Source organism: Engraulis encrasicolus, chromosome 11, assembly GCF_034702125.1.
Source record: "Engraulis encrasicolus isolate BLACKSEA-1 chromosome 11, IST_EnEncr_1.0, whole genome shotgun sequence".
NCBI classification, from domain to species: domain Eukaryota; kingdom Metazoa; phylum Chordata; class Actinopteri; order Clupeiformes; family Engraulidae; genus Engraulis; species Engraulis encrasicolus.
In genome coordinates, this window is record NC_085867.1 from 42,986,483 (window position 1) to 42,999,005 (window position 12,523).

Sequence of the window (12,523 nt, forward strand, 5' to 3'; positions counted from 1 at the left end):
TTTATTTTCTCTCCTTTTTCTACTATTCTGTCTCTCTCTCTCTCTCTCTCTCTCTCTCTCTCCCCCACCACTCTACCATCCCAGGAGATGACCCACACCTGGCCCCCGCTCCTGACGGCCATCCACACCCCTAGCACTGCAGACCCTCCCAAGTTCAGCTTCCCCAACAAGGTAGCGCATCTGTCGTAAAAAAATGATTTAAAGTATATATTTACTGGTTTTAGCTTTAAAATTAAGGTTGTGCTGTAGGTTGAAGAAATTAACATTGGGATAATTAAGATGTGAAGACAAAAGAGTGTGTTTACCAACTAGAACTTTGTGTGTAAGGTAGGACAGTCTGCCCGAAGGTCCGGTCTTATACTCTCGGCGTCGATATAATAAAACTGCAGAAATCACCACAAGATGTTCAGGTTTCTTAATGTTTAGCCCACAGGACCCTCTGCTATTGCAAGTTTATGCAACCATTGTCATCACCATTATCGAGATCAATATTAACTGGCCCATTTCACATACGTAAAGCATGGACAGTAGTCCGAGGTACTGGAACTTCTGTCAGTTTCAATGTGCTGTTGGTCACCCTACCCTTTCTGAGAGCTGAGCTATTCTAATGGGGGCAGATTTTGTTTACATTAAAAACTTTCTTAACATAGGCCTACTCCAAATATTATCCCAAAAGGTATCGCTGTTTGCTAGTTGTCTGCTGATGTTGCATAACCTTTTGGATGTTATTGGGAATAAATCAAGATTTTTTTGTTTTAAATGTAAACAAACACCTGCCCCCATTACAATGAACAGGATCTCGGAAATGGCTAAAGAAAAAAAACTTCTCAGGTACTGTAGTACTGACAAGTCCAGGGTAGTGTGAGCATTACAACTGCATGTCAAAATTGGCAGAAGTTATACTTTAACAGTTAGACAAAATGAACATCTCTTGATACACGTCTTGCACAGGCTGTCTTCTCCTCACTCCTGTTGTATTCCCCATGGCTCGTCCACTTGTCTGCCATCCCACCACATCCACTTCCATGGCTCCCTTCCTCTGCCCTACCACACTTCTCCTTTTCTTACTTTCATTCCTCCGTCTTTTCAGTCCTCCTGTTGGGGGAGTCTGTAATTTGTGTTTCTCCACATGGACTTCAGTCAGGTTTGTTGCTTCTGTTGCAGTGGCGGAAATATTGCACACAGAGCCCAAGGGCAAAACACTGATAGGGCCCCCCATAAGGCCTGCCATGTTCACAATAGGGCCCCCAACACACCCATAGAGGACGGCCCTGGGCCCAGGGGCAAATGCCCCGCTTCCCCCGCCCACCCTATAGCTCCGCCCCTGCTTCTGGGAAATGACAGTGGACTGAGGATGCAGCGTTTTTCTTTTTCCTTTTCTGAAAACCGGTTAGTGGGATTATGTGTCAGCGGAACGCCGCTAGTGTGGTGTGTGGAGACAAGGCCTGTGGCGGGAAGAGTCTTAGGTCTAGCAGTAACCCTTGGGCGGAGGGAGGGCTGAGATGTGACCAAAGCGGACATTTGTGTCTTTCCAGAACACTCTCTGCTGCCAAAAACGTAATTTCATCACAACACCAGTCATTTCACTTTCCCTCCACCCAGTAAAGATTAGCCAAAGCTTTTGTTTCCTTTCGTTTTCCACATAATGGTCATTTTAATTTTCCAATACTGGTGTGTGTACATACATACATTAGCTACTTTGTTGTTTGCGATGCAATTTCCCATTGGCAACTACCCAAGTTGCTAACTGGATAACGACTACGCTTTCGAGAAACGTACCCCTGTATCTATTGACTCACTTGTGTTGTTTCTTGGTCCTTTCAGTATTGCTTGAAGAATCCCAATAGTCCAGTCATGTTGAATTTTGAATTTGCTCTGTAAATGAATTGACTTCTCTCTTGGCTTTGGACTGCTGTCAGATTGAAGTGAAAGTTGAAAGTAGTGTCAGCACGTATTATGGCTGTAGTGTATGGCAGTGGTTCCCAACCAGGGGTACGTGTACCACTAGGGGTACGCGAGCAAACTACAGGGGGTACGTGGAAAAAGTGTATTGATGACAATTTTATGGAATATAGGCACATTGGGGATAGAGGAAGAGATAGGGTAGGGAGTTAGGGGGTACTCATGGCATGACAATAGGCTTAGGGGGTACGCAAGACGAAAAAGGTTGGGAAACACTGGTGTATGGGATGAGATGAGACGCTCTGCTAGCCACAGATATGCATGTGTGTTGGAGTGGGGAACAGTGTGGATCCCTCCCAGCTCTTTCTCAGCAGGCTGTCCGGGGGTATTGTCAGCTCTCCAACTTACACACACACACACACACACACACACACACACACACACACACACACACACACACACACACACACACACACACACACACACACACACACACACACACACACACACACACACACACACACACACACACACACACACACACACACACCACACAGTAATACAAAGAAATGTGTTAAGTTCTGTCTTTATCCAGTTAATCATCTCTCTCTCTCTGTCTCTGTCTCTCTCTCTCTCTCTCTCTCTCTCTCTCTCTCTCTTTCTTTCTCTCTCTCTCTCTCTCTCTCTCTCTCTCTCTCTCTCTCTCTCTCTCTCTCTCTCTCTTTCTTTCTCTCTCTCTCTCTCTCTCTCTGCAGGAGACGCAGCATGGTCACTCCGGGTGCTCTGTCCAAAGTAAGTAAACTCTAGATCTGCAGTCTGTAACTTGGGGCTTGTGTGAGGAAAAGAAAGGAGAAGAAGAGCCGCATAACTATCAGGTCCTTCAGCTCGCTGTCTGGAGGCATGCATGATATTCCAGAATCTTCTATGGGAAGTTTCTTTTTGGTGTGTGTTTGTGTGTGTGCGCGTGTGTGTGCGCGTGTGTGTGTGCGCGTGTGTGTGTGCGCGTGTGTGAGTGCGCGTGTGTGTGTGTGCGTGTGTGTGCGGGTGCGCGTGTGTGTGTGCGTCACACAGAGTCAGTCAGTCAGTGTGTGTGGTTTACTTCAAAAGACAGCTGTGAAATGCACTTACTCTAAACAGGCGCCTCTGAGCACACGGTCTCGCTCACATACTGAGGACAGCATGTATACAAACAAAGGACCACTGTTACACACACAAATGCACATATCTACTCTCGCACATAAACTCAAAATACACAAACACACAGTCACATACCCATGCGCACACACAAACATGCACTCAGCCATAAACACATAAATATGAGCACACACACAGGCACACAGTGTGTCAATGTCAATTTGCATCAGAGTCTCTGGTAAATGTGGGCTTTTAAAGTTCTCCAATGGAGGCTGCAGCATCAAAGAGAAGCCAGTCTTACAGAAATGACACTTCCCCTCCTGTGGCAGGCCAAGCTGGGACAGGCTCTGACGCACACGCACGCGCACACACACAAGCACACGCACACACACATACACACACGCACAAGCACACGCACACACACATACACACACGCACACGCACACGCCAACACACACACGCGCACACACACACACACACACACAGTCTCGCTCTCGCTCGCTCTCTCTCTCTCTGCACACCACTCACTCACTCACAGATTGTCACACATACACACACTAAACTTTACACACACACACACACGCCAACACACACACACACACACACGCCAACACACAGACACATACACACACGCAACCAGGGCTCTAAATTAACTTTTTCCACCAACAGCCAATTTGGCTAGTAGACATTTTTTCTTACTAGCCAAATGGAAGGTCAACTAGCCATTTTTTTCTCACCAAAATAAACCATGCGTTAATTATGCGTTGCTTTTAATTATTTTATTAAACTAGGCTATGTCCTCAACACAGATAAACAATATAAATATTATACTCAATATAATTCAGTCTATTCTATAATTATTTAGTAATTATATTTGTATTACCTGCATTTCATTATTTTTCATTCCATTTCCATATACTGCACAGACAGCCAAACACTAGCCTATTACCTCACACACCATCACCCAAACCTCACATACAGTATAGGCCTACAACTCACACAAACACAGCATGCCTTCAACACTAATGCCACACACCAGACTTTCAACATACACTAGCCAAACGCACACACAACCAAACACTGCAAAACCTCATATCCCCTACACAGCATCACTTCACACACAGTGGGCCAAATACCATGGACAATGCACAGAAGACAGGTGAAGGGCAGAAGAGATGAGGGGAGGAGAAGGAGACGGAGAGGAGAAGGACAGGAGACACCCGCGCGCGAGCTCGCGCGCACGCACGCACGCACGCACGCACGCACGCACGCACGCACGCACGCACGCACGCACGCACGCACGCACGCACGCACGCACACACACACGCACACACACACACACACACACCTACACAGTGCGTGAATGATGTCTGCATTGTGTTTATGCTGCAGCTGCGTGACACCTTCAAGTTCCTCCAGGTAATATTAGCTTTACTTACGATGCGCTTGGAATGACAATTACGCTCTGTCAACTATATCCAATAACACCACGGAGACCATGCTTACTTTCGTCGCTAGTTTTTGTTATCTTTTTTTTCACTTACTCGTATATCCATGTCAAACTCGTGCAGGGTCTTTGCGATGGCGTGGGCGTTATTAGGAAACGACAACTCCATCGTTTGTAGTTGCGAGGACCTCGCAAATATCAGACGGCTTCTGACGGCAACGACACTGTTTTGACAGACAGCTGTCCCTCCACTCACTCACTCACGCCGTTTTCGCTCCACCAATACTCTATTTCACCGTCACAACAGTTACGCTGCTATTACTTGCATTCATTGACACATAACCGTGCTTTAACCACTGCCACATTATTTTTCATCTGACCGAAACCTACAAAACCAAAGTAATCCGCGCTAGTCCGCTCATTGAACATATTTTCTCAACACTAGTTCCAGCGCGCGGGTATCAAACACGCAGCCAATGGATGTGAGGCTGCCTTATTGTGATTAACGGTCAGCCAATGGGTGTGGGCTACATCATGACAGTGGGACTAATGTTCATGGGTAATGTAGGCGACGTTTTAACGTTCATCAGACGGCAGCTACAGATCTGTGCGGGCAGCGGTTGAACGTTCAGTCGGGCGCGCGCTACCAGCCAGTTTGGCTTGTGGATGATTTTTTCTACCAGCCAAAATTATTTTTCACCCGCATATGGCGTGTTGGCGTGCGTTAATTTAGAGCCCTGCACGCAACACACACACGCCAACACACACTTTACTCACAAACGCCAACACACACTTTACTCATACACACACAGTCTCTGACGCACACGCGCACACACACACACACACACGCACACGCACACGCACACGCACGCACGCACGCACGCACGCACGCACGCACGCACGCACGCACACACACACACACACACACACACACACACACACACACACACACACACACACACACACACACACACACACACACACAGTCTCTCTGTCTCTGTCTCTCTCTCTCTCTCTCTCTCTCTCTCTCTCTCTCTCTCTCTCTCTCTCTCTCTCTCTCTCTCTCTCTCTCTCTCTCTCTCTCTCTCTCGCACACACACACGCACACCACTTACTCACAGATTGTAACACTTCACTCACACATATTACCCAATCACACACACATTACCCAATCGCACATGCATGGCCTCATGAATCCCCTTTTGCCTCATGCTGTGGCTCATGGTCTGCACCGGCAGTTTTGAGCATCGCCTCAGCAGGCAGACTGCATTCATGTTCTGTTTCTTATGTTTTAAGTGTCTTCCCCTCTTCCTCTCTCTCTCCTATTTTCCATGTCTCAACTCTCTTTCTTCCCATCTCTCTCTCTGATCCCCTCATCCCTTCCTTCTCCATACGTTCTTCTCCCTTTGTCATCCCTGTTTTCCTACTCTGTCTCTTTATCGTTTTAATCTCACTTGCTGTTCTTTTCTCTCTCCCCCCTCTCCATACCTGTCAACCATCCCTAATCTCCAGGGAAACTCCCTAATTTTGACTCATTTCCTGCTTTCTTCACGGATATATCTCGATTTTTCTCATTATCAAAAAAACAGCCTGTTGGTCCAGTAATTATCCGCACGGCCCTGTCAGTTAGCCCGACAAGCCACCCACTTTTGAAGAGAGACTAGGAGGGTCTTGTTCATCAAGCTAGTACCTGCCAGTGGATTTTATGCCAGATGCCATCAAGAATTGAAGTTCCTTGAAAATACGAGCGGTCACCCTCAAGCTCCCTAGGCGTGTTTGCGCCCACTCTTGGCCTCAGAAACCATCAATTCATACAACGCTGTTCATATGGTAAACAGCAATGAAACAGCGAATTATGCGATTAACCTAATCACAACCTGCACCAGCACAAAGTTTTGCACGAGCCCCAGACATCTTTAGCGACAAAACAAGGAGAAACTGATATTTCATTGTTTTTCAGGCTGTGTGCTCATTTAAAACGTGCGCTGGGGGATTTTAGACGGACTGTCTTTGCACACGGACTGTTTTGAAAGCAGAGTAGAACGCACCGCGCGATCCGTCTCTGTCGCTCCCGTTGACTGTCAGGATTTGGCCTATAGAAATTTTCCCAAGTTTTGCCTTAAAATATGGGAATTTTCCTGAATTTTGGTAGCTCAATGTTGACAGGTATGCCCCTCTCTCCTGTTCCCGTACTTCACTCATCCTCCTCTTCTTTCTGTTTCTCTCCATCCAGAGCAAGAGGCCTGGCGTGGCTCCTCTCCTCCACCACCTGCCCTGTCCCGTCAGCTGGAACCCCTGTAAGTCTCATGCGCCTCCTCCTCCTCCTCTCCTGTCCGCTCTCCTCCTACTCTCATCCCCCTTTCTCCTCCTCTCTCTTCATCCTTCCCACTCTTCTCTCTCCTCATTTCCGCTCCTCTTCTTCTCTCTTCCTATCCTTTGAACTCTGCTCATTCCTTGTCCTCGCAGTCCTCTTTCCTACTCCCCCTGTTGCCTCTCCTTTCCTCTCATCTTCCTCCTCTCCCCTCTCTCCTGCCTCCTCTCTCCTGCCTCCTCTCTGCTCTCTCCTCTCTCCTCTCCTCTCTCTTCTCATATTCACTCCTCTCTCCCTCTACTCCCTCTCTCATTTTCTCTCACCTCCACCCCTCCGCCCTCCACCCTTACAGTCTGTGCTCATGCTGGGGTCATGGTCAGGTCATGCTGGGGTCATGGTCGGGTCACCACAGCAGAGCCCCACCTCAGACCTCGTGGTCAGCCTCTTTAAGCAGATGTCTGTGTATGTGTCTGTGTTAGTGTGTGTGCCTTTGTGTCTCTGTCTCTCTCCTCTCTCTCTCTCTCTCTGTCTCTCTGTCTCTGTGTCTCTGTGTCTCTCTGTCTCTGTGTCTCTGTGTCTCTCTCTCCTCTCTCTGTCTCTGTGTCTCTCTCTCCCCCTCTCTCTCTTCCCCTCTCTCTCTCTCTCTCTCTCTCTCTCTCTCTCTCTCTGTCTCTCTGTGTGCACATGTGTGGTTGCGTGCACATGTTTGGTTGTGAAACAGACGAGTTTCAGCGTGTTGAGAGAGGTTATGATAGGAAGTGTGTACGTCTGTCTGTGTAAAATTGAGACTGGGGTTATTACAAGGGTAGTGTGTGTGTGTGTTTGGGGATGAGGGTGCATAATATTGGCTTGCCTTAAAATACCTCTGAATTTATCGTGTAACACACACACACACACACACACACACACACACACACACACACACACACACACACACACACACACACACACACACACACACACACACACACACACACACACACACACACACACACACACACACAGTATCCCTGTCAGCTTGACGGCAGTCTGTTGGGTCACAAGAAGCCCTGTTCCATCCATCCTCTCTCGCTCTCTCCTGCTCTCGCTCGCTCGCTCTCTCCTGCTCTCGCTCGCTCTCTCTCTCCTGCTCTCTCTCGCTCTCTCTCTCTCTCTTTCTCTCGCTCTATTTCTCTCTCTCTCTCTATTTCTCTCTCTCTCTCTCTCTCTCTCTATTTTTCTCTCTCTCGCTCTATTTCTCTCTCTCTCGCTCTCTTGCTATCTCTCTCTCTCTCTCTCTCTCTCTCTCTCTCTCTCTCTCTCTCTCTCTCTCTCTCTGCATCATTCCTTTTTCCATGTCTTCTTGAGTTCAATTCAAGTTCATGTGAAGCAGAGAGCAGACATCTGATCTGATCAGTGCATCACTCAGTGGGAGTGCTGCTTATAGCAGCCTTCAGCCTGCTCGGCTCTGGAGGGCCATCAGATATGGAGGGAAGGGGCCATCAGATATACACTACACTCACTGAAGAGGGAAAAGAGGGAAAAGTACTTTCTGTAAGGGGACCTTAGAAAAGTGGCACAGTGCGGCATTACTCGTTTCTAAGCAGTAGCTACCAAATGTGCCAGCATTATAATGTAGTGCCTCTGCTTTGTATTGTGGGTTTTATTCTGTTGTGATGTCAGGGCACGTTCTAGATCAGGAGCGGGGAGCCGTTTTCATTCGAGGGGGCACTCCAAATTTTACAATCCTCTAAGGGCACACACAACACAAACCAGGATTGTCCCCTACACTTTAGGCCTAAATTAAATGTAGCCACCTTTACAACAGACCCCACCTGCATTAGGTCCCCTCAAAATATATCTTAATTGTATTGCAAATGTATTTTCTAAGATTGCTTTACAAAACGAAATAAAAGATCAATGTCATATATCATGTGAAACTGCATATCATTAGAATGATATCGGATGAGATGGCCTCATGGGCCATAAGCGGCCTGCGAGCCATAGGCCATGAAACTAGGGATGCACCGATACACATTTTTCACTTCTGATCCGATCCCGATATCTAAATTTGGGTATCTGCCGATACCGATACTACTCCGATCCAGTAGCAAAACCACATATTATATGCATGGATTTCAACTTGAGGTAGGCCCAAGATGGCTATTTGGTCAGAAAAGGAAGTCAGAAGACCAGGAAACCAATTAATATTACATTACATTACATTATTACATTACATTGCATTTGGCAGACGCTTTATAACCAAAGCGACTTTCAAAAGAGGACATAATCAAGCCAACATCACAAGCAAATACAAAGTGCACAGGAGATATACAGAACAACAAGTGCAGTTGCAAAGAGGGGTTATTTTTTTATTTTTTTTATAAAGAGGAAATAACGAGTACACACACACACAAGCACACACACACAAACACACACTCACAAACTAAACTAAGCTAAACATCATGTCAGGAGTCTGCCCTGGGGCAAGGCCAGTTCAAGCATTAGTCTAGTAGATTCTCTCGAAAGAGGAATGTCTTTAGTTGTTTCTTGAAGGCTGCAAGAGATGTGCTTAGTCTTGCTGCCTCTGGGAGACTGTTCCACCACTTGGGTACCACAACGGAGAACAATCTTGACTGGGAGTACCTAGAGCGACTGGATGGCAGAGCCAGACGGCTTGTGCTGGATGAGCGCAGTTCTCTTCCAGTAACATAAGGCGTTAGTAGGTCCTTCAGATAAGCTGGGGCCGTTCCTGTGATGGTTTTGTAGGCAAGGGTCAATGCCTTGTGCTTGATCCGGGCGGCGATCGGTAACCAGTGCAACTCAATAAATAGAGGAGTAACATGGGTCCTTTTGGGTTGATTGAATATCAACCGTGCCGCCGCATTCTGGATCATCTGCAGAGGCTTTAGCGCACAAGCAGGTAGACCGGTCATGAGTCTCCTTTTTAATAAGTAAAAAGGAGCGAGTTAAAAAGTAACAATCCCATCCTGAAAACGAATATGCAAGTGTTATGAGTTCAAATTAACATTACACCTGGCTCAATGTCAGTACTGGTAAAATTCTGATACTTTGGGAAAATTCAGATCCGATCCGATCCGATCTCTGAAATATGTTGATATCTGAACCCGATACCGATATCCCATCCCTACATGAAACCACTGTCACCATTTGTGGGGGTATAATGTGTGAAAAATCAAACAGTGTGCTTTTTTGACCAATCACAGCCATCTGAGAAATGGTGTCTGACTGTTCCGACATACTGCTTGTCACTCAACAGTTAATGTTGCAAGGGATCTTTTTTTCTCTACGCTGTGAAACTCCCTGCACAGCGTGCCCAGCACAGCACACGTGAGCCATGTTTCAGTCACTGAGCTCTGTGTGAAACACACACACACACACACACACACACACACACACACACACACACACACACACACACACACACACACACACACACACACACACACACACACACACACACACACACACACACACACACACACACACACACACACACACACACACACAAGCAGCTTTTGTTGTTTACCCCCTCTGCTCTCTCTAGTACACACCGAGCACCACTCTTGCGGTGAGCCAAGTAACATAAGAAGTAATAACGGGGATAATAAAACATTGGTTGGCAGTCGATGTGTACACACTTCTGACCCTGGTTGGAGAGTTCTACTCCTCCTTCTCCTCCTCCCCCTGTTCTACCATTCCCTTTGTTTCCAGGAAACGAAGGATTTTAATAGAAGCACATGTTGGTGCCTTGTGGCACATACTGTGAAAGTGACTAAGAGAGTCAGCTGCATGTGTACTTTCTCCCTCATTATATACATAAAGTGCCATGCCATGCTTGGTTTGCTTTTACCAAAAGCCGTTGGAAGGCGTTCAGGTGTTGCAGATGAAGGCAAGGCAAGGCAAGTTTATTTGCATAACGCATTTCATACGCAGTTCAAAAATAAAAATATAAAAACATAGCAGAATAGCATAGCAGAAGAATCAGAGGTGTCGTTACCAGGTACAGAAAGTTATGTCATGTCAAGTCAAGTGTACTTTGTCAAAAATCTTTGTAACAGGGTTAGCACAGAAGTTTGAAATTGTAGGGTTTAAAAAAAAACAAAAAAACCCACCAATATGATCTGTTAACCACTGCTTTCCAAAGCAAAGAACTGCAAGAAAATAAAGTTAGCAGGTCAATAGTAAGTCATGTGCAAACAGTAATGAAAGCAAAAGGCTATTTCACTGACCAAGTCTCACTTCCCATGTCAGTCTTATAGAGTTGCTTACACACAGCTAAAAAATGTAAAATTGCACAGATGCAGCTATTGTGATTTCTTAGGTGTCTGGGATTAAGCTGAGCAATGAGTGTTGCATTAGAGAGGGCCGGGGGCATCTCGGGTAACGGCTACCTGCTGGGGGCCTCAGGCTAATCTGACCCGTGTAGTGGGGCATGATGGGATTGCTACAGTATTAAATGCTCTTCTTCAGGTTTACATCCGCTAGCGCGTGTAGTGGGGCATGATGGGATTGCTACAGTATTAAATGCTCTTCTTCAGGTTTACATGAGCTAGCGCGTGTAGTGGGGCATGATGGGATTGCTACAGTATTAAATGCTCTTCTTCAGGTTTACATCCGCTAGCGCGTGTAGTGGGGCATGATGGGATTGCTACAGTATTAAATGCTCTTCTTCAGGTTTACATGAGCTAGCGCGTATTGCTACTGGAGACTAGAAGCAAGACAGCAGAGTGGTGTGTGCATGCGCTCATGTCAGTGTCCACGCGTGCGTGTCCACGCGTGCGTGGCCGTGTGTGTGTGTGTGTGTGTGTGTGTGTGTGTGTGTGTGTGTGTGTGTGTGTGTGTGTGTGTGTGTGTGTGTGTGTGTGTGTGTGTGTGTGTGTTTCCACCAGTGTTAATTTCGTGACGAAATATTTTCGTCATAATTATCGTTAACGATTGATTTTCCCCTGACGACAATAAAATGATGACGAAAAAAACAGCACGCGTTTGTACGAAAAATATAACGATATTGATTTATATTTTCGGCAAAAAAATAAAAATGTGACTACAATACCACCGGAGACGAAAACCAATAGGAAGCATTTTTGTTAATATGTCACTGAAACATTGGAAAAGAATTGCCTGCTATTTCGCAGGTCGCGACCCTCATCTGCTCCGCGTCTCCTCCCTTCTCCCCTCCCTCACTCACACACACACGCAGCAGGCACAGTGACAGGCAGCGTCGGTGACGCAGTAGCAGCAGTAGCCTACTCTTCAGTGCAATCCTGGCTGGAAAAAAATGTTGCCCATTTATCCATGACGAAGAAGTTTATGCTGTCATGAAATAGTGGTGGTGCTGTCGCACATAGCAAACATCTTTTTCTAACGATGCATTTTTGCGGAACTTCTCCACTCCCTTCATGAACCTGCTACCCGACGGTCGTTGTCTGATCTTTTTTCGATGTTCGCTAATGTTTGTAGCCTAATTTCAGGGTCTATGCGTAGGCACAAGCCTTCTGATAAGAATCACTTAAGTGCCGATCGCAAAGGATTCGGAAGTGTGGAGTTTTGCGACTTGTTTCAGTCAAGGACACTGAAATAGGAAGTGAACCTTCCATGCTTTCACATGCGTTATTGGGGAACAGTTATTTGCGGTTATTGCAATAACATCTTGCGAATGCATGCAACCATGGGCATGGTCACAACCATGTCAACGAGAGCGCGTGTGCCATCAAAACCTTGCATCA

The 12,523-nt window shown here is 46.5% G+C and overlaps 1 protein-coding gene across 2 annotated transcripts in view; it reads left to right on the forward strand.

The window, feature by feature from the left end:
- The window catches only part of aff1 (AF4/FMR2 family, member 1), a 94,775-nt gene that overhangs the window by 55,235 nt on the left and 27,017 nt on the right, over positions 1-12,523 (forward strand). For both annotated transcript variants that reach the window (XM_063210694.1, XM_063210695.1), the window contains 3 exons: positions 85-171; positions 2,658-2,694; positions 6,717-6,780. In XM_063210694.1, coding sequence (XP_063066764.1) covers positions 85-171; positions 2,658-2,694; positions 6,717-6,780 — 188 coding nt within the window. The remainder of the gene's footprint in view (positions 1-84; positions 172-2,657; positions 2,695-6,716; positions 6,781-12,523) is intronic.